A 22916-nucleotide genomic window follows, 5' to 3' on the forward strand; every position below is an offset into this window, starting at 1 on the left:
ACAAAGAAAGTTCTTTCAGAAGATGAAGCTATTCTTGCATTTGTGAAAGCTTTCTTCCTCTGTTCACAATTAAATTCAGTATTACTTTATGTGATTACTAAAACTTATGTTTGAATTGTCTTGTTACCACCATGTTTTTGAAAGCACTAGGCATACCTGGAAGTACTGTACTGAATGAAGTGCTGCTAAATGACTTTTTTTTTTTTTTCTTAAAGATGTACTGCATCAAAAGATGACTGAGACATGTGCCACTGCTCACATAGGAGGTGTCAATATCGTCCTGCTGGAGGGGATTACCCCGAATATCCAGTAAGTATGAAGCCTAGCAATTCAAAATTGTAAAAGTTATTGTGCGTAGAAGTGGTATGCGTTGGATGTCAGCAAAGGTATGTAGCTTACTATGGAGAAGGCCTTGATGATAATGTGTTTTTTAGGTGGAATCCTGAAGTCATAGAGCTCAGGGGCAACCTTGCAACTCTTGCCAAACTAGGCCCAAGTTTGACTCCTAAAGATCCAGTTGCATTGTGCTCATTGACAGGAGGCTTTTCTACTAGGCGTATCTTCTTTTAATTACAAACTGGCAATTATAGTAAGAAAATACTTGTGTGTGTTTGTCTTGATAATTCTCAGGATCTGCTTGTGATAAATATTTACAGTAATTGTGTAACAATAAATTTAAGTTAATGTGGTTACTTATTGAGTAAGCTGAGAACTATGGGATATGATGAAGATATGAATAGTCTTCAGTCTAGGGCATCCAGTCGCACAAGTTCTAGACATACAGTTATATAAATGTGAATATGCCTGTTTCTTTCTATTAAAAGACATTAGTAAGCTCAGAGCTGATTGTGGAACCCAATGTAAATGGTAAGTGATTTGACTATCTCATAGGAGATAGATCCTCTTGTTCAAAAAAAAAATCCCAAAAAACCCAAAACACAAACCATGATTTTCTGAAACAGTTTTCTTCCATGTGATGTACACACAAAAACTTTATTATATTGTGTGAGTATTGTTTCTGTTATGCTTCTAATTATTTTTGAAGCTTGTAGATTCCACTGATGCAAGGAATTTTAAAGGAATATTTGACCTCTTGATGCAAATTATTGCCATTTAAGATCTATATTGCTTCATTAATAGATATCTTTTCGACCTCCCACATTGCATGGTTCTTTGTGTTATTTTACCATTCTAATGCCTATTCATCCTTTATACAATCGATTTGATTTAACTTAAAAAAAAAAAAACAAAAAAAAACTCCCCAACACTTTTTGTGCACAAACACCTGGAATGACTTGCTCAGCATCCACACTGTCATTTTTTTTGCCAGGTTCACAGTCTCAAAGAAGGCATGCAATTTTTTTTTCTTTTTGCCATCTGATTTTCTTTACATTTGAGTTGCAAAACAACAGTTAAGCTACAACTCTTCGTAATATAGATCACCCTCACATGGTTTTGGTGTAGCTGGGTAACCCTCAGTATGTGATCTGGTTTTAGAATGTTAGTGATATTGTAGAAAAGGGGCTAAATAATGGGACTTGAGTCTTTTTTTTAATTATTTCTTTTTAATTCCTGTTTAGTTTAGAAGATATTGTAAAGAACTCAAAGCATGTAGTGATTTAATAATATTGCCAGCTAAATCGTTTCTGATAAATGTTTCAGAAGGATAAATAAAAGTTCTCATCTGACAGCCATGTAGTATTTCTGAAGTTGGCTGAGGTTCTTTATGTTTCTGTTTTATGCTGTAATTTTACTGAACTTTCATATGAGAGTAGGTTACCAAAAAAAGGGTGAAAATAATGATAGATCTTAAACAGACAAAAGCAACCCCTTCAACTTGTTAAATTTGAAAATATTTGTCATATTGTGGGTTACAAGTAATTACCTAACTAATTTTGCATGAATGTTTATTCTTTATTTGCTTTGTTTTTGTTTCTCTTGCTTTCTCTTCAATCTTCATCTGTAGACTGGAGGATTTTCCTACATCTCCTACAAGCACAGCCAAACAAGAGTTTCTGTATGTCATATTATTACATTTAATAGTCTTGCAATAACTCTGTGTTGTGTAGTTAATGGCTGCCTTCCTACTGTGTGTGATTGTAGCCAGAGGTTGCTTGAATACATTTTAATTTATCATCTAATATTACCTACATAAGATTTTATGTAGCCTTCTAATATCTGTTAAGAAAAACTTGTATGTTTTTGTTTAACAGTCTAACTTTGGGGGCAAGTGTTACACTATACAGTCACTACTGCAATGCCAGAATGGTTTCACTGACTGAAGTTCTTTACATCTGTTTCTGTGCTTATTTTAATGAGGCGAAATAGTGCTGATAAATGTAAAGCAACAGATAGATTGGTTTTTAACTTAGGAACTGCTGTGCTTGGAGTGGTAGAACCTGTCACGTTTTCAGTGTGAACAGGACTAATCCTTTTGTCTGTGTTTATGTCAGTGCCAGACCTAATGACTAAGTATGCTGACTTAAAATGTTTTCCTTAAAACTATGCCTGTGCATTTGCTGTAAATGAAGGTGAACCCCTTCATGTCCCCCAGGTTCCTATAGGCGTATGTAGGTCTTTCCTCGTAGAAAAGATGCAGAGTTTTCTTTCTAGTTGCTTGCTTTCTTCCTGATGCTACGCCCAGAGGGTCTTACGAAGGTAGTGTTGAAGCTGGGGAATGGTGCAGTGGGCAGCCTAGAAGCCCTGCTATACAATGACACTGCAATGCTTGCAGAAGAAAAGTAAGGTAGCCAAAAAGTGTGGGGCTCTTTGTTTTGTTTTTTCAAAGTACTACTGTCTGGATGGGTTTCTTTTCCTACTTTAGACCACTGGTGCATATCTTTCAGTCGAACCTAATACAATTGCTGTTTGCTACAGCATTTGTGCATATTCAGTATCATGATAATGCAGGTTAACTTCAAAATGTCTTTATAAGTGACCACCCCGCAAGGAGATACAATAGACTGTAAAATCACAAATGATGTAACGAAGATGGATAAGAAGCAGTTATTCGTTTTTTTTCTTACTTTTTGCCTACTAGCAACTTTAAGCCAGCAAAAGAAAGTACTTTCTTGTGTTTCGCATCACTGGACAGTGGAATTCACTGCTGTATGATGTGGTCGACTGTTGCGTGAAAGGGAGGGACGGAAGGCCCTTCCTTATCTTTATAATTTACGTTTGCCTGCCAGAGCCCCCCTGTTTGAGGACTTTCCCTGAGACAGTTTCGCAAAGTAAAAAGAATAAGATTTTATTAAAGCAACAGATACAACAGGTTTGGAATTGCTGTTGATAAATGCACTTGCTGCTACAAATTTTCTTTCTATGAGCTCAAACTAACAGTTAAGTGCTTTCAATAATAATATATTTTCCCGGGTGACGTCCGACGTTTGTCGGAGGCGCAAGTCTTACCAAAGAGGCGTCCCTGTTTGGGGGAGGGGAGAAGGAGGCTCGCTCGTCAGCAATCTCCAGTGAACAGGTCGGCAGTTCAATTTTCTTCCCTTCCAAAAACTTTAGTGAGCTATCCGCTGTTTTATAGTTGCTGAAGGTGGGATGTGGAAGTGCGGCAGACATACTTCATTGGCCAGATTGCCATTTGCACGGTTGTTGGGGGTATGCCCCCCTTATTTACATATCATTATGCAGCAAAGAGCGTGATTTTTAATATGGTAAGCAGGGATAATGAGGCTGGGGGTACTATAGGTCAACAGTTAGTCTGTGAGCAGCAATTATTTTTTGGGATGCAACCCTTTGTGGTCGGGGCGGACCGTGATATCTCCATATCGCTCCCTCCTCCGCCGTGCAGCTGGAACAAACTATCTGGCCTTCACCAGCTAGTTCGTTACTCATGTTGCAAAAGGGTGGTGTGCTTTGGCTGCCACATACTGTTTTTCCCGTGTGCCCCCTTATCTTTCTCCCTGAATTCTCTCTTGTTCCCACATCACAACAAAGATATAAATGAGTTAAAGGACTGGGCAAATTGGGTAGGGTAGGGTAGATCTGCTGATGAGCCTTGACTACAGTACAGCCTCTGGTACAGAAGGTAAATCCCTAATTGCTGAAACTAGGGGAAGGATCACTCTCTCTATGCCCTCGGTATCTGCTGCTGCCTGAATTTTGATCTGTGGTAATTCCCGTGTTTGTTACAGGCCTTCTGCTGGTGTCTTTCTAACGTTCCCTAATACCTGTTATGTTGAGCATTGGCCTTGTAGCCTGTTCTGTCGTAGAACAAAGTTTTGCTCACAAGTTGATCTGGAGAGTGATTATTTATGGAACTGATATACGAACACAGAATTACTTACGAATGCATTATTCATATATAACTTAAATATTGATCAATTATTTTAAAAACAGTGGACCAGATCTGTTATGGACGTCTCACCCTATGTAAGCAAACGGCAGATGTACAATGTACAATGCCCATTCAGAGTAAATGCATAGCCTTGCAGTTGTTCTGCATTTCATTCTGCCGCAGAAGTAGCCTTTGGGTAGACCAGGCAAGTGACAGTGACACACATTAGTTCCTTGAAATATGGAAATCCCTTGGCAGAGAAGCACAGTTAGCCTTGCTGAGTGTTTGGGAAGTCCAGACTAAGTAGTATTCCTTCTCTTCCAGTTCTCCTATGACAGCAGTATTGGTATAAGATTTTTTTTCATTTAAAATGGTATGGATTCATATGCTCAGATTTGATTATAGACTCAATACCGGTTTTAACTCCAACTGTATTTGCTTTTAACTTCTAAAAAAACAGAGATTGACTGCGCTGTCTGTTTGGGACAGGTTAGGAAAAGAGCTTCCAACTTCCCTTAAGTTTAAAGTTGTCCTTGTGATGCTTGAACAGCTAATATAGTTATTATTGATGGAGAAGATGTATTCTTGGCTGACTTCATAACAGGTGAATCAGAATACTAGCACTTTGAGGAGCAGATTTGAGTAGGGCACATGCAAATGCATCAACAGAGAAATAATTGCTTTTTATTTTAAAGAGGTAGCGTAAGCCTACCCTTTTTTAATATGTACGTGTCTAATGTTTTTCTGAAAATACTTATGAATTAACATTTGTTTCCTTCCTCACACTTTTGTGCATTCTTAAAATATTTTGCAATCATTTCTACTTGACCTTATACCCTAAAATTTTAATCAATAACTGCTTTAGGTCTCTTGTAGCTTTTGCATAGCTGTGAAAACTGGAAAGTTTTCTATAGCTTCAGTAAGCTAATCTACTGTTGAGAGGCATGTGGTTGCATTGCAGTGCTCTGCACGTCCTTGTTATAAGCAGAAACATGATGTCTTCTGGTAGTCCCAGACCTGGGATGCTTTGGGCTAGCCAGTGTTTAAGGTGATAATGAGCCCTGTGTTAGGGCTTTGGGGAGAAGTTTACATTTACTTACGGAGGTAGATTTAATTGAATAATGTAGTTTTCACACTGAAACCAAACTGTCCACAGAGCAAATTAAATCATAATACAAAAAATGTTTTAGTTATGTCCCTTAGAAGTTAGTGTTGAAGAACTTCAGTTGGATGTTGCAGTCTCACAGGGTTTGGTTTTTGGACATGTCAGCTAATGTACTACATCTTCAGAACTGTAGGGCTTTGTCGGAGGCTGTAACATTCTCTGCTGGCTGCAGAGTATTTTCCCATTGAGTAGCCCTCTAGTACTTGATCTGAAATGAGAAACGTGTGTTACTCCGTATATCCTTTTTAGTAGGAGTTCAGTGAATTTTGATATGTCAAAACTTCATTCTGACATCAACACTTGTTAATTTCTGCAGTTATATTTTTATCTTATGTAACTTTAATGAGCCATATCCTCCTTAACATTACAATAAAGCTTGAAGTTCGTATTTCGGAATAGTATGTGTCATTTAAACATCAGTATTATTTCACTAACCCATTTATCACTTGCTAAATATTTGTTACTATTTCTTCCATTGGTCTTTCTGGATGCTAAAATTAGATTTTACTAGGTGATCTTGCATAAAGGATGATTCGTGATTATTTATAAAAGAAGAGTTGAAATAGAAGGCTCTTATTTGTTTCAGTGTGTCAAAATTTGTCTGTGTATGTGAAGTCTGGTGTGTATAAACTGTGTATAAACTCAACTGATCTCACATTACACAAGATAAAATTTAACATCTGTGTTTTTGCAGTGCATGCCTCGTAGTTTTCCTAAATGTAATGTAGTTGTTTGTGGCATGTAGTGCATCTGTGTGTGTAAAGTGAAAGCAGAAGTAATGTGTATGTTAATTATAAACCAAATCACTTATCTTCATACTTGAAATTTCAGCTAACTTTAAAAACACATTTTAACATAAAAATCTAACTGTTTTGGAAGACATGCAAGCAAATCTTTTTTTCTTTTCTGTTAGAACTGTAGTGAAATGCAGTATTGCCAAATCTCAGGCTCTGTACAGTGCCCAAAGGGGGCTGAAAACAAACAACGCTGCGGTGGTCAAAGTTGGAGCTATCAGCATCAACATTCCTCAGCATCCTGCCACATTGCACAGCATGATGGTGCGCAGTTCCCATCAGCTCTCCAAGCAGATTTCAGATCTCATCAGACAACCATCAACTGCGTAAGTGTGTTTGTAAGGTGCTTTTGAATGCCCATAATTGTCACCAATTTATGGGCTTATGCCACTTTGAGTGTTTGTGGGAGAGTCAGACTAGTATATATAATGTTAGAGTAACAGTATTTTCTGATCTTTGTCTTGATAAATAGCACCCAGCCTACAAAAGAAGATGTTGCAACTCCCTTGCCCTCTGAAAAGACTCCAACAAGTATCAATCAAACACCTGTTGAAACAAATGAATTTCCACAGCTGCCAGAAGGCTTAGAAAAGAAGCCTATAGTTCTTAAATTTAGTGCCATGATAGATGGTATAGCTATTGGAGCAGCGCTCTTGCCCTCTCTAAAGGCAGAATATAAGATGGGAAGAATGAGGAGTCACGGAATGACAGGTAATGGTTCTGTGAAACCTTAAAAACATGGCTTTTAGTTTGGTCTTGCTAGAAAAAAATCCAAGAGGACTGAAGATTTATGCTGAGTTACTGCCAGAGCTTTGAATCTGTTGCTGTTGGCTTAGTGGTTTCTTTTTGAATGTGGACATCAATCAGATGTGACCGTATAGAGAATTTACACTGTTGTTGTAACACATGATTGCCAAAGGCAGAATACAAGAGCACATGGAGACATGTATGTATTCATATATAGCTTCCTCCTAGGAAGCTTTCCTCCCACTGCTGAAATCAGTTTATGATCCTTGATTAATTAAATTCTGATAGGTAGGTTTTCTCAAGAATACTTTTATAGGGCTTCAGTACAGAAGAGCTAGGTAGTTCGACTTCCTTCTCTACCTTATTTCAGTGATATGTTCTTTTTCTTGTTTTAAATAAACAAAACTGAGAATCATGTGGCTGGATATTTATAGCTCTAGAGATCTGTGCCCTTAACTTTAACATAATTTTAAGATTTTTATTCCAAAAGTGTTCTTAAATTTAAAAACAAATGAAAAGTTGTCTTTTGCCATACTTTTTTCCCCATCTTCCTTTTACAGGTGCCCAAACAAGATTTACTTTTGAGCTTCCAAGTCACAGGTTGCGCTTCACTTCTAAAGTCTCTGCCACTGATATGTCAACCATTCCTCCTTCAGCAAGTCTCAACCTTCCTCCTGTCACTATGTCAGGCAAATATATCATGGAAGAACATGATACTTACTCAGACCAAATATGGAGCATAGATGAGCTTCCTGCTAAACAAGGCTATTACCTACAAGGGAACTACCTACGTTGTGTGGCTGAAGTAGGTGTTGAAGGATATAGTTGTCTTTGGTAACTTGTTGAATATTTCCAGCTGTTACATTTCTGTATGTGCATCTTCTTGACCTGCTTATTTTAATTATCCGCCTGCTCCAGAACTCTTGGGTTTGCAGGTTGATCCAAATATATTATTTGTAGTTGCATGAAATTGAAGTAGAACTTTTGTCAGTCCTTAGTTTGATGAGCAGCCAACATATTAAACAGTCAAGAACACTATATTTGGATACTTTGAAGTTTTTTGTTATTTTGTAAAAAAAAAAACAAAAAAACAAACAAAAAAGCAAACTGGGAAGATCTGTTTAAATACTTTTTTTTTTTTCTTTTTGTAATGACCATGTTTCTCATCAGTGAAGCAGACAAAAGTATGTTATGCGGATGATTCAAATACCATGTAATTTTAAACTGATGCCTTAGATCAGGTAACCCATTTTTGTTGTATATTTTGCAGGAAATTTTTTTTTAAAAAAGTTTAAAGACTATATATGGGGACTATTGTTTTATTTCTTCACCATTACAGATACAAGAAGCTACAAATAACTTTAATAAATTATCTAAAATCTTCTATTTGTAGATAATATGTTCTATTTCTGTGTTATATTGTATACAGATTTCTACAGATAATTTTCACAGAAGAGAGCAAGCGTGCTGCTTAAAAGAAATTGTTTGGGTGGGGAAAAGCCTTTCTACTAGCCACCCTTCTTTAGTTAGGAAAATTGTCTGGCACACCTGTAACAAACACTTCTGATGTTTGTATCCTTATGGGAGCAGTTTATTTAGGTGCTGCTCTTTGTTCAACCCATTTGGGTGTTATCCTGGCTGGAGAAAGACCTTAGGATTTGATCTTACTTTGAAGTTGTTCATCATGAACTGAAATTAAGTATCAATTCACATACTTCCCTGAACTTCTGTGACGTCCTGCCTTTTATTGTTTAAACTAAACTTGCAAGACAAGAGAATAAACTCCTGAGACTGTTAATCATTCTCACTTTTTCATATGATAGTGTATGTCCACCAATTTTCTGATAGGTATTTACAGCAGAAAAATTGCAAGACGAAACTATTCCACATGCCTTTTTTTTTTTTTTTAATGCCAGTAATGATACAGTTATATTATGACTTGAAAATATATGCATAAAAATGAAAATTGTATTGTTTTGAAAACATAGCTATGGTAACTGTTTTAAAGTTGTGTTTTAAAATTTTGTATTTTGGTAGGTTGGTTCCTTTGAACATAATCTCACAACTGACCTATTAAATCATTTGGTATTTGTGCAAAAAGTGTTCATGAAGGAAGTAAACGAAGTTATACAAAAGGTTTCAGGTAAGCAGAAACACTTAAAGATTTTGCTTAAAGTTGGTTTTGAGCTTTGGTTGATGGTAATGGTATCTGTTTCTCTGGGTAGGTGTTTCTTTCACAAACACCACCACTTTGCATCTAGTACTGCTCAGAGGCCAGCAGCAAAGTTACTGTTTGAAGTAACAGCAGGGCACCTGGGCCTGTCTGTGGCATTTTCAGAAGCAGGAGGTTCTGCTGTGAAGCATCACGGACACAGAGGCTAGTGTCTGGAATGACAAACTCTCTCTGATAACGATCTTTCCTGGGTTTCCTTTGCATACACCTTGTACTCACTTTCCCCACCTTTAAAATGAGGTTCGTCAGTGCATTCTTCTGAGGAAAATGGCTGTGTCATGGAAAACAGAATCAATACTGGTATTACTTAGTGTCTCCTGACTGGTAACTTACTGATCCTTTGCAGGTAACAAGCTTTAGAACCATATTAAAAGGCATTTAGCTATTTATTTGACTGGTTTGTGTATCATGCTGTAAACTGCAGAAATGACTGCTATTTCTGCCATTGTAGATTAGTTTCTGTTCCCCAAAAATTTTCGGAAGAAAAACAGCATTTTTGTCAAAATCCCATGTAGAGAACAATTGCAAAATTATTCAACGCTGTCTCTTTTTCAGTGTGTTATGGAAACACATGTGCCTCTTTGAGTAGACAAAGTTACAAAACATGTTTTGTTACATAAAATAGTGTTTCTATTGGATTATGTAGACTGAATCACAGTTTAAACAGCATTTAAAAAAGGATCCACTGACTTTCTAGTTCTATTTCTTAATGTTAGGTCTGCATTTGAAAACTGTGAGTGAACTGAAAAGGTGATAACTTGTCACACAGTGATGATTCACTTTAGCAAAAAAGTTTTATTATTCCACGGACTGGAAGAACTAATATGAAATGATACTACTACTTTTTCTGTTATTTGACCACTCTGAGGGAACTATAAAGGATGAAAGCTTTATGTTAGACAAATAACATTTGGTGGATTAAAAAAATACAGGAACAAAATTTATTGTGGATATTACACATGATGGGTTAAGAGGTGAGCAGAAAAGCAAAGAAGTAACGAACAGTAAAAAAAAGTTCCGTTGTTTTTTAGATGGGTCAAAATAATAATTGGTAGATGGGGACAGACAAACAATAATGAATTAGAAAAAGGAAAAGAGATAATTAAAAGATCATCTTAGCTGCCTATTAAGAAATTAGAGGGAGAGGGAGAGAGACAAAAAGCCAAAGGGAAATAACCAGGGGATTAAAGGGAACGTGAACTTCATTAGTTAAGTTTTTAGAGGAGGAAGGGTGTGTTTGAGAATGTCACAGGATGACAAATGTGAATAAACATTCAATGGTAAGTATAAGTTCAAGTAGTTTCATTTAAAAAAAATGTATTTTTAGTTACTTTAAAATGCTATTGTAGAAATAAAGCTACCTTTTAGCAGAAAGATTCATTAACTGTTCATGTTAACATTATGAGGAAAAGGGAAAATTAAAGTAGTGACTAAGTGAAAGGAAAATATATACATATATGTGCATGTGTGTACATATAATTTTGTACAAGTGTGCTCACACACAGGTGGTACACACACAAATTTGTGTGTGTGTGTATATAAATATATATGTAAAAGGAGTCTGCAGGTCTGGATTAGATGCACTCGAGAGTTAAAAGATGTAGTGGAGAAAATGTAAAAAGTCAGAATCTCTCAAATATAAGAAAGATGAAACAGAAATTTAAACAGCGTGATGTTTGTCCCAGGCAAATTACTTCAGCATCGAATAGTAAGAGAACATTTGGGGGAAGAATAAACCTTTGACAGCTGTCATTATTCTATTAGAGGAGTTTTTATAGAGGAGCATAAAATGCTGAAATAGGGAAGCTGTATTAGATTTCTTTTACATCATTTCTCAGTCTCTAGAGTTCAATCTTGTCCTTGTTTTTATCTGTGAAATTCATTACCATTGCTGTTTTTTCGCTTTTCCAGATGATAAGTTTGTATTGCAAGTAGTAACCTGATTTATTTTCACATGTGACTGCTACCTTTTGCACTGCAGTAATTCAGCAGGAACGTGGTCAGGCGCCAGCAATCCATGGGCCTTGGGCACTGAATGCAGAACAGGCGAAAGAACCCACTGGCCTTCTGGCTTGCAACCGAATAATTTGGGTGGCTTTATCTTTCCAATTAGCGAAACATACTCAAGGGGCTTTTCTAACTCTGTTTTCCATTCTGCTAACACATGGATTGCACATTGTCCTAATATAAAAACTGGATAAGTACCAATTATATAAGGTGCAGCTGCGTGGATTGAAAGCTGGTTAATGAACGGAGTAGTTCATAATAGTGCTGTCTAAAAATTGAGGGTAGCGTTCACGTGAGCGCAGCAGGTATCTGCTTTCAAACCCAGAAGTTTTCTCACTACTTTGTGTAGCTCAGAGATATGAATCTAATCTCAAATTTAGTTTCATTCAAGAAAGCTATCTTCCTTTAATAAGTGGGAGGAGAAATTTGTTTTTTGTTTTTTGTTTTTTTAATTGGAAGATATATTACAAACTCCATGGTGAAATATCATTGCAAAAATAGCCTCTAACATGCACATGGAGAATATATGGAAGACAAGAGATATTCTGTCTGTTCCTCAGAACCCTTAGGCAGCATTACGTTGTTCTGGTTAACAACTTTTAGAAAAAACAGCCAGAAGTAGAGGAGGGTATTAAGAGTATTTGGAAGGGAAGCAAACACACTAATACAAAATGGAATGATTAAAAAATTACTGTATGCTTTTTTTTTTTCTAATTAATGCTTAAACCACCTGTTCTTACCACCAAATAACTTTAACGAGAAGAGTTTGCACATATGGAGAGAATTAAAGCCTTAGCCTTTTCCAGTAACAACTGCTTCCTGTAGACTAAAGTTGAATATAGATGAAACCTTGAGGAGACTCCAAGAAAGGGTTGTTTCTTAAGGTTAAGCTATAAAGGGATATGTAAGTTGGGATGCAATATGCCAGGGTAGGGAACCCAACAGTATAATAAAATAATTGCAGAATATTCTTTTCTCCTGTCATTAGAAAATATTCATATGATTGCAATTCTTCTTTTCATGCAGTTTGCACAATACTTGGTCAAGTGTTTACTACTTATTTTTAGTTAATTTAGAGGTAGTTCTTCTGTCTTGAACCTTCTATATGTTTTCATAAATCTTCAACAAACTACTGTTTGAAATGAAACTTGATTAAGTGTCACCTTTTACTTTTTATATCTTTTTTTTTTTTTGAAAGTGTTTTCTTTGTTAAAACTCTGATTGTGTACATTTAATATATACAGGAGGGGAACAGCCAATACCTCTTTGGAATGAACATGATGGCACAACAGATGGGGAGAAGCCCAAAATTCTTCTTTACTCATTGAGCCTACAGTTTAAGGTAGTCTTATGATGACAGAACAATTGTTCCAGATGCCATTAATGACTGAGTATTTGGATCTTTACCTCAAAGCTAATTGAATCAAGAATTCTCTGCATGAAGAAAAAGCCCCAATTCTAAGTTTGGTTCCTGTAATCTTTTTAAAATACCGTAGTGATATCACATATGAAAAATCATTATGCCCTCTTTTTTTGTTGTAAAGTGAAGATTTTTTTTCCCCAATTCTTTTTATGTCTCTGAGCCAGATCGTAAATAACTTTGTACCTTCTTTATTTGCTAGGGAATTCAAGTAACAGCCACAACTCCCTCGATGCGGGCTGTGAGATTTGAAACTGGATTGATAGAACTTGAGCTCTCAAACAGACTACAGACCAAAGCAATGCCTGGAAGTAGCAGCTACCTCAAACTGTTTGGTAAATGCCAGGTGGATTTAAATCTGGCATTAGGACAGATTGTTAAACATCAGGTTAGTGCTCAGCATCTTTGCATGCAGCAGTTCAGACATTATTAATAAACAGAGGGTGATTGAAAAGTACAGAACAAAGCGAAAAGGTTGTCTTACATTGTTTGGTAGTCTGATCTGGCTATGAAGTGGGTGTAGGGTTGTAGGGTTTTTTGTTTTCTTTACGTTTCTGAAAAGTGTAAGGATTCTGCAGCATATAAAATTGTGGAGATTTACTTTCAGAATATACTCATATCTATTGTTATGTAGTAGTTCAAAATCAATTTTCTCACTTCAGTATGAGAAGTAACTGAAGATGGCTTTCTGGAAGAGTTAGCAAATCTTTCCTATGAAGGCCAGTATACTTGTATTAAAGACGAGTGTGTGAAGTATGTTTTTTCTTATTCTTTTTTTTTCCCCCCATCCTATTATTGTCTTGGAACTTATCTGCCCTTTGTGACAGTACTGGCCTTGCTACAGAGCCCAATTCAGAACTTTCATTGATATTGCTATTATTTTTAGGGTACGTGCATGAAATAATAAGGTTAGGTGAGATATAGACTTGGCTTGACCTACATTTTGACCTAGTTTGTCTGTTTTAGTTTGACAATTGTATCTCTTGGATTCTTAAACCCACTGTCACCTGGAATCACCAATTATATGATATGAGAATATTTTGTCATGCCTGAAAAAAATATAAACCTTAGAACCTGCAAATGTACTGTCATTACGAAGGATTTGGATATATAAATAGTTATGTTATTTATTTTTCATGATAAAGTAAAGAAATATCTTTGCGATCAGAATTTAATGGGAGGAAATTTAATATCCTTAGAAGAGCTTTAGATAGAAGAGAAAAAGGGGAAAGGACAGACTGTACTACTTATTGTAAATTTTACATTTTGTCAAATTCAGTAAGTAACTTGATTATTTTTTCCCCTTCCTGACCCCCTCCCTGTTGCAATGTGCCCTCCTGCTATTGTCCCCCCTCTTTTTTTTGAATATTTTAAGGTTTATGAAGAAGCTGGCTCAGATTTCCATCAAGTCGCCTATTTTAAGACAAGAATTGGATTAAGAAATGCTCTCCGAGAAGAAATCAGTGGTTCATCAGATAGGGAAGCTGTGCTTATTACTCTGAACAGACCAATTGTTTTTGCTCAGCCTGTGGCCTTTGATAGAGGTATTAAAGAGAGACAATTGGCACAAATTTATTTTCATACTGACCAAGCTATATGTTTTTTTCAAAGAGGCTTGATTATTCAAGGTTTAGTTTCTCAGGCCAAATAGAAATACTAGGTAAAATAAACTAGTTCAGAAATTTATTTAGGAGATTTACTGCATGCCAACAGATTAATCATTTCTTTTGGCAATGAGTTGCACTTGCTGAGGTGATTAGTTTTCAGGTGGGTTGCAGGGAGTTGCTTTGCAAGTCTTTATAAATGAGTAATACTGAGAACATCATTGTTTTCTGTATTTTAATGTGTTAATATAGATACTAAAGGACGAGCTTTGTCTGTCTTGGCCCTTGCAGCATGAGACTGGTCTCTACGTTCTGAATGTGTGCATATGTGTATGTGTTTGCACTCATGAGCATCGTTATAATGCACAGTCTTAAAGTAACAGAGAAACAGTAAAAATGAGAAAAATAGAATTTCAGTGAACATGTGCACTCTTTGAATTTTTTTATTTTTTATTTTTACCCACTTCTGTTTTTCTTCATGAAGCTGTATTATTCTGGCTGAATTACAAGGCTGCTTATGACAACTGGAATGAGCAGAGGATGGCTTTGCATAAAGATATTCATATGGCCACCAAAGAAGTAGTAGATATGCTGCCAGGGATCCAACAAACATCTGCCCAGGCTTTTGGGACCCTTTTTCTTCAGCTGACTGTCAATGACTTAGGAATTTGCCTGCCCATCACAAACACGCCTCAGGTAATCAAAATGTTGGAGTGAATACAGTAGTCTGTTGAAATATCCATTTGTATGTGGTGTATGGTTTTTATGCAGCTGAAATTAATTTGCCATCACTCTAACATAGAAATCATAGGATGCTGACACTGCAATAGTGACGTTGCTTATGATAGAAATGGTATTCCTGTTTACGAAAGGTTATGCATGTTTCAGTTGCTGTGCCCAGTTTGAGACAACCTAATGGTTTCTTGTTTACACCACATATGAGCTCAGTACTTTGGGAAATCCTTGGAAATGTTTCAGGTGGAACCTATTTTCTTGAAACCTGCCATCAGAAATTCCAATTAATACTTTATTTTTCATGTGCTTATAAATAGAAAAACTCTGAAACTTTTGGCTTTAACATAGTTTTCTGACTGTTTTTATTGTGCAGTGAAGTAGTGCAGCTTGTTCTGAGAAGGAATGTGTTTTGTACTCTTGGAAGCCCTTCTGGTTCTAAGTTTAATGATAAATGGCACAGTAATGCATCCGAAGGGTGGCCCTACTTTGTGGCCATGCAGCTCATCTTTCTCTGGCTTGTGCAATTCTCTGAGTGTCTTGGCACCCAGTGCACCATGATCCAAGACATTCCTGGATTTGAGTTTTAGCTCTTCATGTTGATCCTTTCTTCAGGTATACAGGGAAGAAACTAAATCAGTGGTCCTAGCTTTCCTGCAGCAGCTGTGTGCTCCTTCTCTCTTAGGGAACAATTCTGTGCAGACCTGTATTCCTTCTGCTCATCCATCGTTTCTTCCTTGCAAATGATTACAGTTAAGTCTGTCCCTTCATATATAAGGTGAAGGTGTGATCTGCACCTCTTAGGTACAGAATTGAAAATACTACATTACCAATTAACAGCACTTTAAAAAAATACAGTGAGGTAGTGGAGCATTATTAGAATAGATAAAGTTAGATGGATTTGAGAAAACGCCTTGATTTCAGAGACTGTTCACCCAGAGAATATATTAAATTTGGAATATTGCTAATGGGGAATAATTCCAGAAAGGGAAAGAATCATTTTAGTGCTGTAGAAGAAATAGTCATAGTATATAGAAAAGTAAAGGAGTAATGAGGACAATAACATAAAAGTTGTAAGACAAATATTTGGATATTGAATCGTGTATATGGCAGCTATGGAGAAAGCAGATGGCATTTTATGCTTTTATGTTACAAATGATAGTAAATTATAAATGAAATTTTTATGTATGAAATCTTAATAAAGTTGTGTATAGAATAGCGTGTTTACAATATTCATGCTGGATCAAAAGAAGTTTAGCTTTATAAATGGAATGCGTGGGCTTTCTTGCAAGTGCACAAAATTACAGGCCTTTTGTATACAAAGACAGTCAATATTTGTGTTTAAGACTCTGCATTACTGTAGACATCAAAATAAACACAAAAAAATCACGTATAATTTAAAGCAACTTTTTGGCATTGTTCAAGTCTCTGTGCAACTTCTGGGCAATCCTTTTTGGAGAGAAGAATAAAGTCCTGAGTCATGTTCTGTGGCCAATGGCATCATATGGTTCATTGGGCTTGATCATGTAGTTCCTGATCAAACATGGGTTTTCTTTCCTTTTCCAGATAAGCTTGACTCCTTGTATGTTTACAATGTAGGTGTTGCATGTACTAGTAAATAACAGTCCAAGACATTGTATGGACAGATGTGATGCTTTTGAAATTTTCTGTAGAGAAGATAAAGGTACAAGAAGATACAAGGAGAGGATCAGTTTTCCCAGTAGCAGAGGGAAAGATAAACAGTTTTTAAAGCATATATGAAATCACCTTGACTTTGCAATCACCAGTAAATTCTCTCTATGATTTTACTTTCCAGTCTAACCACGCTGCAGATCTCGACACTGGCTCTGCTCTAGTCCTGACCATTGAAAGTACATTAATCACTGCCTGCTCCTCAGAGTCTTTAGTTAGCAAAGGTCATTTTAAAAACTTTTGTATCCGCTTTGCTGATGGCTTTGAGACAAGTTGGGATGATTGGAAACCAGAAATACGAGGAGATCTAGTCATGAATGCATGTAAGTGTGTGTGAATTTCTACTGGACAAGAGTATTTCAGACATAAATCCCCTCTTACATTACACTTTCCTGTGCTTTCAAAACTGCTGAAAATTTCTCCAAAAGATAGAGGAGACTTTGGCCTTTTGAAATCAAAATAATGTGGACCTAAAAGATTGTATTACTGCTAAATGTTGTTTTTCTTTATTAAGGATTACATTACATGTCTGCTTGTAAGCATTTCTCTACATTCTGTCTGACAGATATTGAAAGAATTGAATGTATTGCTTTTATATAACTTCATAAGATCCCAGTAAGTTCTCAGTAGTTAAATATAAATTATTTTCATTTACATTATGATGAAGATTCTAGAATTTATGTAGAATTGTAAGTTTATAGCAACTTGGATGCTACCAAGTTAAATTTACTTTACCAAATAAGAATAAAATCATTTGAGAATAAAAAAATGCAACTCCAATCCAATGCCTCTCATGCTTTATTTGTGTTGGGCAAGAAGCTGAGGTGCAATTGACAAGGGTTCATCTACAGTGACTTTGACTCTTTGTGCCTAACCAGTGTGTGTGTTTCGTATGCAGGTGTTGTGCCGGATGGTACATATGAAGTATGTTCTAGGACAACGGGACAAGCTGCAGCAGGTAATATACTTTTTTATAATTCAGTTGCTATATAAGTAAAGCATTCATAAAACATGAAAATTGATGCTCAGGTTTAATCTTGTGATATCTGATGTATAATTTAATTGGATTTTTTTTTTTTTTTTTTTTTAAGTACCCTGCCTTCCTTGTAAAACTCCTTTGTGATTTTATCTGGTTCATCTTTTCAAACTATGCCAGATTTTGAGTCCCATCAGCAACACAGGTTGTAGATTTTTACCTGCAGGGAAACACAGAGTGCATGTGTGTTTGTATGTTCCCTAGCCAAGTTCCTTGTTTGGGGAATAGTTCTTCCTAATAGTAATGTTTTCTTCCTGCTTCCTGCCCCTAGAGACTGCCAAATTGCCCAGTGCTTATGATGCTGAGACTTTGCATCCTGAGTTTCATTCTTCCTTCCCCTCTTCCAGAGAGAGCTCTTATTCTTCCCAACTTCCTTCTCTCCCAGCCTCTCCTACTGAGTTCTGCCTTTCTCCAAAGGCCTCAAAACTACCTGTGACTTTCTCGGTTCTCTTACCTGCTGCTTGGTTCTTCTCATTTGTCTGCCCAAATGTTGCATCTGTGATGTCTCCTAGCCCTATAGTTTTGCTAGTTATTGCCACTCATTTGCTTTTCTGTGTTGAGAAGACATAAAAATTGGAACACATTGCAACTATTAAAAATTTGTCTCAGATGGTATTGTGAATGCGGAAAAACAGGATAAATCCATTTAGGGGAAAAGCAGTATGTGGTGTCATTCTGTTAAAGCAAATTCTGTATTTTGATGCTGAAAAATGTCACTCATTAGAAAAATCCTGGGAGGATGTAGTATTCGGGAGACATGTTATTCCTACAATACGTTATGACATCTCCCAGCATTTTTACTCAAGACTTGATCTGTAAATAGGTCAGCATTTCTTCACACAGATGGTCATCCTTTAAGTTTCCTGCTGTTAGAAACCCTGTTCTGGAATAGTATACTTGGCTACAGTTGTGAGAACTGAAGTCTGAGATACTTTCTCATCTCCTGGTGATCAGCGTGGCTCAAGGGATTTTATTTGCATTAGGTTTGTTTGTGTGCATCATTTGTGAAAGAAATATAGCTTACTACCTGTGAAGTACTTCTAAAAAGCATTTCAGTTGTGGAAAATGTTTTCCTCAAAGTTCTTCCCAAGTAGGTGGAGAAGACAGTTGTTCATAACTGATAAACATGGTCTTGGCAAACTGATGTGAAACCCAGTGTAGGAATTCTTTACAAGAGGAAACACTGTTCAAAATTTTTCTTTTTTTTTCTTTTTTTTTAATCCAGAAAGTAGTAGTGCTGGAACCTGGACACTCAATGTGTTATGGAAGATGTGTGGTATTGATGTCCACATGGATCCAAACATTGGGAAAAGACTGAATGCTTTAGGCAACACTCTAACAACATTGACAGGAGAAGAAGATATTGATGATATTGCTGACCTCAACTCTGTAAACATAGCTGACCTGTCAGATGAGGATGAAGTTGACACTATGTCTCCTACTGTACATGCAGTAAGTGAATCAACCAAAATAAGTGCTATTAATTAGATAAGGTTTGACAAAGCTTTCCATCAAATGGAAGGGTCTTAGCCTTGAGTTTTTGCATCCAGCATGCTACGGTCTATAGTCGTAGCTCATATAATTCATGTTACAAATCAGAACAGTTTGTGTGTTAGTTTGTCTTTGAAATATGGAGTTAGAAAACAAGAAATCATAGATCGTATTTCTACTGGTCTTATGTGGCGCTACGGATTTGGATTTGGAAACATGGAAATAGTACCTAACTTCGGATATCTGCTTTGGAAAAGCTGTGGCTGTAGATGTGTTTTCTTAACAGGAAAAGAAGTTACTAGCATGATAAGCTAATTAGAAAAACTTTCTTTTTAGTACTACTGCCCAATATACTGTTAACCTTGCTTTTTGATTTCATGTAAAACCTGTTTAACAGATGTTCTTCAATGGCTGTCTTAAATGTCTCTTGCCTGCCAAGTGAAAACTTTATTCCAGAACACTAATGGTCATGTTTGTTGTTTAGAAATCAGGTGGAGGTTCATTATGTGGAGATGCACCCAAGCTAACATTTGGGCAGCGGATTGTAAATCACCTGCTGGGTTTGAGCCCCCCAAACCATCGATACTCTGTTCCTGTAGAATATCTTTTGGGGTCAGCGAAGTGTGACTCTCCTCAGTCTAGCACATCACATAGGAAAGCAGGCAGATCCTGCTCATGGGGACATGTATGTAGTAGTTAAAGTGTGTCTAATTGAATGATGGGATTTGGATCACTGGAAAAATTCCAATCAGCTGCCTTTTGAGTGGAAACTGATTCTTTTTGCATGCAATATTCCAAATTTTAAGGTGTGAAATTCAATTTGTTTATTGTTAAATGATACTCATGTCCAATTTTTATGAGGACACTAATTAAATGTTTACTTTAAATAGGAGATTGTTGATCACCGACGGCAGGGAGCCTCTAGTATCCAAACTGGAGAGCAGCGAGGAAGAAAATTTGTGAAACGTTTAGTCGATATTAGAGAACTCAATGAGCAAGCTAAAGTAATTGATGATTTAAAGTAAGTTGGGGTTTTCTTTATGTGGGTCTGCTTTAACTTGCATAAAGTTTGGGAGTAACAAAACTGCACCTGAGGGGTTTTGTTTTTTTTTCTTTATCACATATTTTGCAGCATTTGTGATAGTCAAGTGGAAATTATTGTTTTGTTTTAAAAAATTGTCCTTGATGATTCCCTAAGAAAAATTCAGATGAGCAAGTACCCTCCCAAATTTCTCCCCAAGTGTCGTATTAGTCTATATTCCTTCTGGGTCTGCCTTACACTGACTGAGCATCATCAGTTTCTTGCCTATCCCAAACTGTAGTTACATCTTGGTTTTTATCACAGGGATTAATAAAATATATTACTTTAATAATGTCCTGTTCATTGAAAGAAGAATAAACTCATTTAAATTGACTATTTTTGCATCTTTCATGATGGTATTTTAAAATTAAAACTTATATACTATACATGATAAAACCCTGAAGAAAGGAGTTCATCTGATAATGCTTACAGCAAGAGGGGAAGTAAATTGTATTAATCATTTTTAGCAGTAATTTTTTTTCTTTTTTTTCTTTCTTTTTTTTTTTTTGCCTAAGGCGCTTTTGCTATAGATGGATCTGTCTGGGATAGTAATATAGACCTTGGTAATTATGTGTTAAATAATACAGAGGAGGCATGTTTTAGTGCTTGTACTTGGAAGAAAATTGCTGTGAGCAGTCAGAGGGCAATTGTATCTGAACTTTGGGCCTTAGGTTAAGTGTTTCTTCTAATGTGAAATACAAGAATCAAAATCAGGTTTTGTGTCTTTCTATTCTGAGTGTATTAATGCCTTACTAAACCCTGATTCATTCAAAATAGCTGATACTTAGCAGAGTTTTGTAAATTATTTAGCGGTGATATTTCTGCAGAATGTAATCTTCTTTAGAAAGCTGTCATTTGCGTGACATGACTGTTGGACAGCTACAGCAGGATCTTTCTCCAGCCTGCTGGCAGTTCTCTGATTTGCCCATTTTGTTTGTTTTTAATTAAAAACAACTATGTCACGTGACTGAAAGTGCACAGAAAGACCTTAAATCTAGGGCTTTTTGAAATAAGAGAGTTGCTGCACTAGCTGTTCTAGTTCTCTACCGTGGTCATCATCATAGCATGCTGTTTGGGATCTCCTTGCATGACAGTATGTTCTGTGTCCTGCATTTGCTCTGCGAAGTGATTTAGAGATAGAAACCTTATAATCAAAAGGTCCTCTTAATGGACAAAATATTATACCTGACAAAAAGTTGTATAATGAAACAAGAACAGATCTTCTGCAGCTGTATTTGGAAAAGGTGGCACTGGTCATAAGTAACCACTGAAAAAATGAGAAAGTGGGATGTTTTACAGGGATATCAGTGTATCGTTTTAACACAGAGATTTTTGAAATGGTGAAAATAGTGTGTGAAAATGTGTGAAATAGTTATCTATTTGTAAGATACTCAGCCATAATTTTTCCCCAGAAAATTAGGTGCAAGTGAAGGAACTATAAATCAAGAAATTCAGCGGTATCAACAATTGGAGTCAGTGGCTGTGAATGATATCCGCCGAGATGTTCGTAAAAAGCTTCGTCGATCCAGCATGAGGGTAAGCAGTATTAAATTATTTCAAAAATACTATAGCCCTTGAATTGCACATTTCTGTCAGTTAATGCAAGAGAAATGTTAGACATGGAAAAAGAAAGGTTAAGAATATCAAATATTTCAGTTACCCATTTAGCTTTATGAGGAGAAGAAGGTTCCCCCCCCACCCCCTTGTAATAATAATGATAGGAAAACTGAAATTTTACAGCCACTATATCATAAATGGGTTTTTATTTGCACATTCACAGGAAATAATTGGAAAAAGTATACATGAAGATATGTAGTTTAATCTTTACTCTTAGATTTTAAAATGGCTCCGGATTGGACTGCTGAATGCAAATGTAGAGGCAAGCATGTTATTTGCCTGGGCAAAGGGTAGATATCTGTTGTGTCCCACTTGGCATGTGTGTCAAACAAACCTGGCAAAGCATAGGTTGCAAACTCATGCCTAGTGCATGAGCTCCAAGTGTGATGCTTTATTATTTGGAAGATCTTTGTTTTTACAGTTTGTTTGCAGCTCCTTCGCAAATGTTCCCGTTCTAGCTCATGTTCTTCTGTTACTGTGGTAGTAGATAGGAAGGCTGTGTGCCAAAGTAGTTGGATTGTTGGCTTTGGGCGTGCTTCTCTCTGGCAACAGGACTTTAGCAATGCCAGCCAGTGCGAAAGGTGAACATATATCCAGAGGCAAAATGATGTGGGCAAATGCCAATAAAGAGGAGCACTTGAAGCATTATGAAACAAACACATCTTGTTACTGTACTGGTACACCTGCATAAAGTAAGACTGTAGCTTGCCAGACTCTTTTTTCATTATGCACCAACCTCAGTGTTTCATTTAAATATTCTTTTCTTATTTTAGGCTGCTTCCTTGAAAGACAAATGGGGTCTTGGGTACAAACCCAGCTATAGCCGATCTAAGAGTATTTCAGCATCAGGAAGACCACCTCTGAAGAGAATGGACAGAACAAGGTAAACTTCTGGGAGTCTGAGATCCATGAAAGCAATAACAGCATGTGTGACAGAGGAAACCCTGGGTTTGAGCTGTTGAAGTTCTTTTACTGTAGGCAGCAGCTGTAGGTGGTCGGGTTGGGTAAG

General features: G+C 36.5%; 1 protein-coding gene across 11 annotated transcripts in view; it reads left to right on the top strand.

Annotated features, from left to right (window-relative positions):
- BLTP1 (bridge-like lipid transfer protein family member 1) overlaps positions 1–22916 on the top strand; it is a 128954-nt gene that overhangs the window by 80161 nt on the left and 25877 nt on the right. For 10 of the 11 annotated variants that reach the window (XM_067297678.1, XM_067297681.1, XM_067297686.1 and 7 more), the window contains 16 exons: positions 216–309; positions 1967–2017; positions 6367–6573; positions 6720–6958; positions 7555–7799; positions 9032–9137; positions 12479–12576; positions 12857–13042; positions 14030–14198; positions 14743–14954; positions 16807–17005; positions 17581–17640; positions 18944–19170; positions 20100–20230; positions 21703–21826; positions 22681–22790. In XM_067297678.1, coding sequence (XP_067153779.1) covers positions 216–309; positions 1967–2017; positions 6367–6573; positions 6720–6958; positions 7555–7799; positions 9032–9137; positions 12479–12576; positions 12857–13042; positions 14030–14198; positions 14743–14954; positions 16807–17005; positions 17581–17640; positions 18944–19170; positions 20100–20230; positions 21703–21826; positions 22681–22790 — 2458 coding nt within the window. The remainder of the gene's footprint in view (positions 1–215; positions 310–1966; positions 2018–6366; positions 6574–6719; positions 6959–7554; positions 7800–9031; positions 9138–12478; positions 12577–12856; positions 13043–14029; positions 14199–14742; positions 14955–16806; positions 17006–17580; positions 17641–18943; positions 19171–20099; positions 20231–21702; positions 21827–22680; positions 22791–22916) is intronic. The other variant, XM_067297683.1, reaches the window with a different exon arrangement.

The sequence above is a fragment of the Apteryx mantelli genome, chromosome 5, assembly GCF_036417845.1.
Source record: "Apteryx mantelli isolate bAptMan1 chromosome 5, bAptMan1.hap1, whole genome shotgun sequence".
Taxonomy (NCBI): domain Eukaryota; kingdom Metazoa; phylum Chordata; class Aves; order Apterygiformes; family Apterygidae; genus Apteryx; species Apteryx mantelli.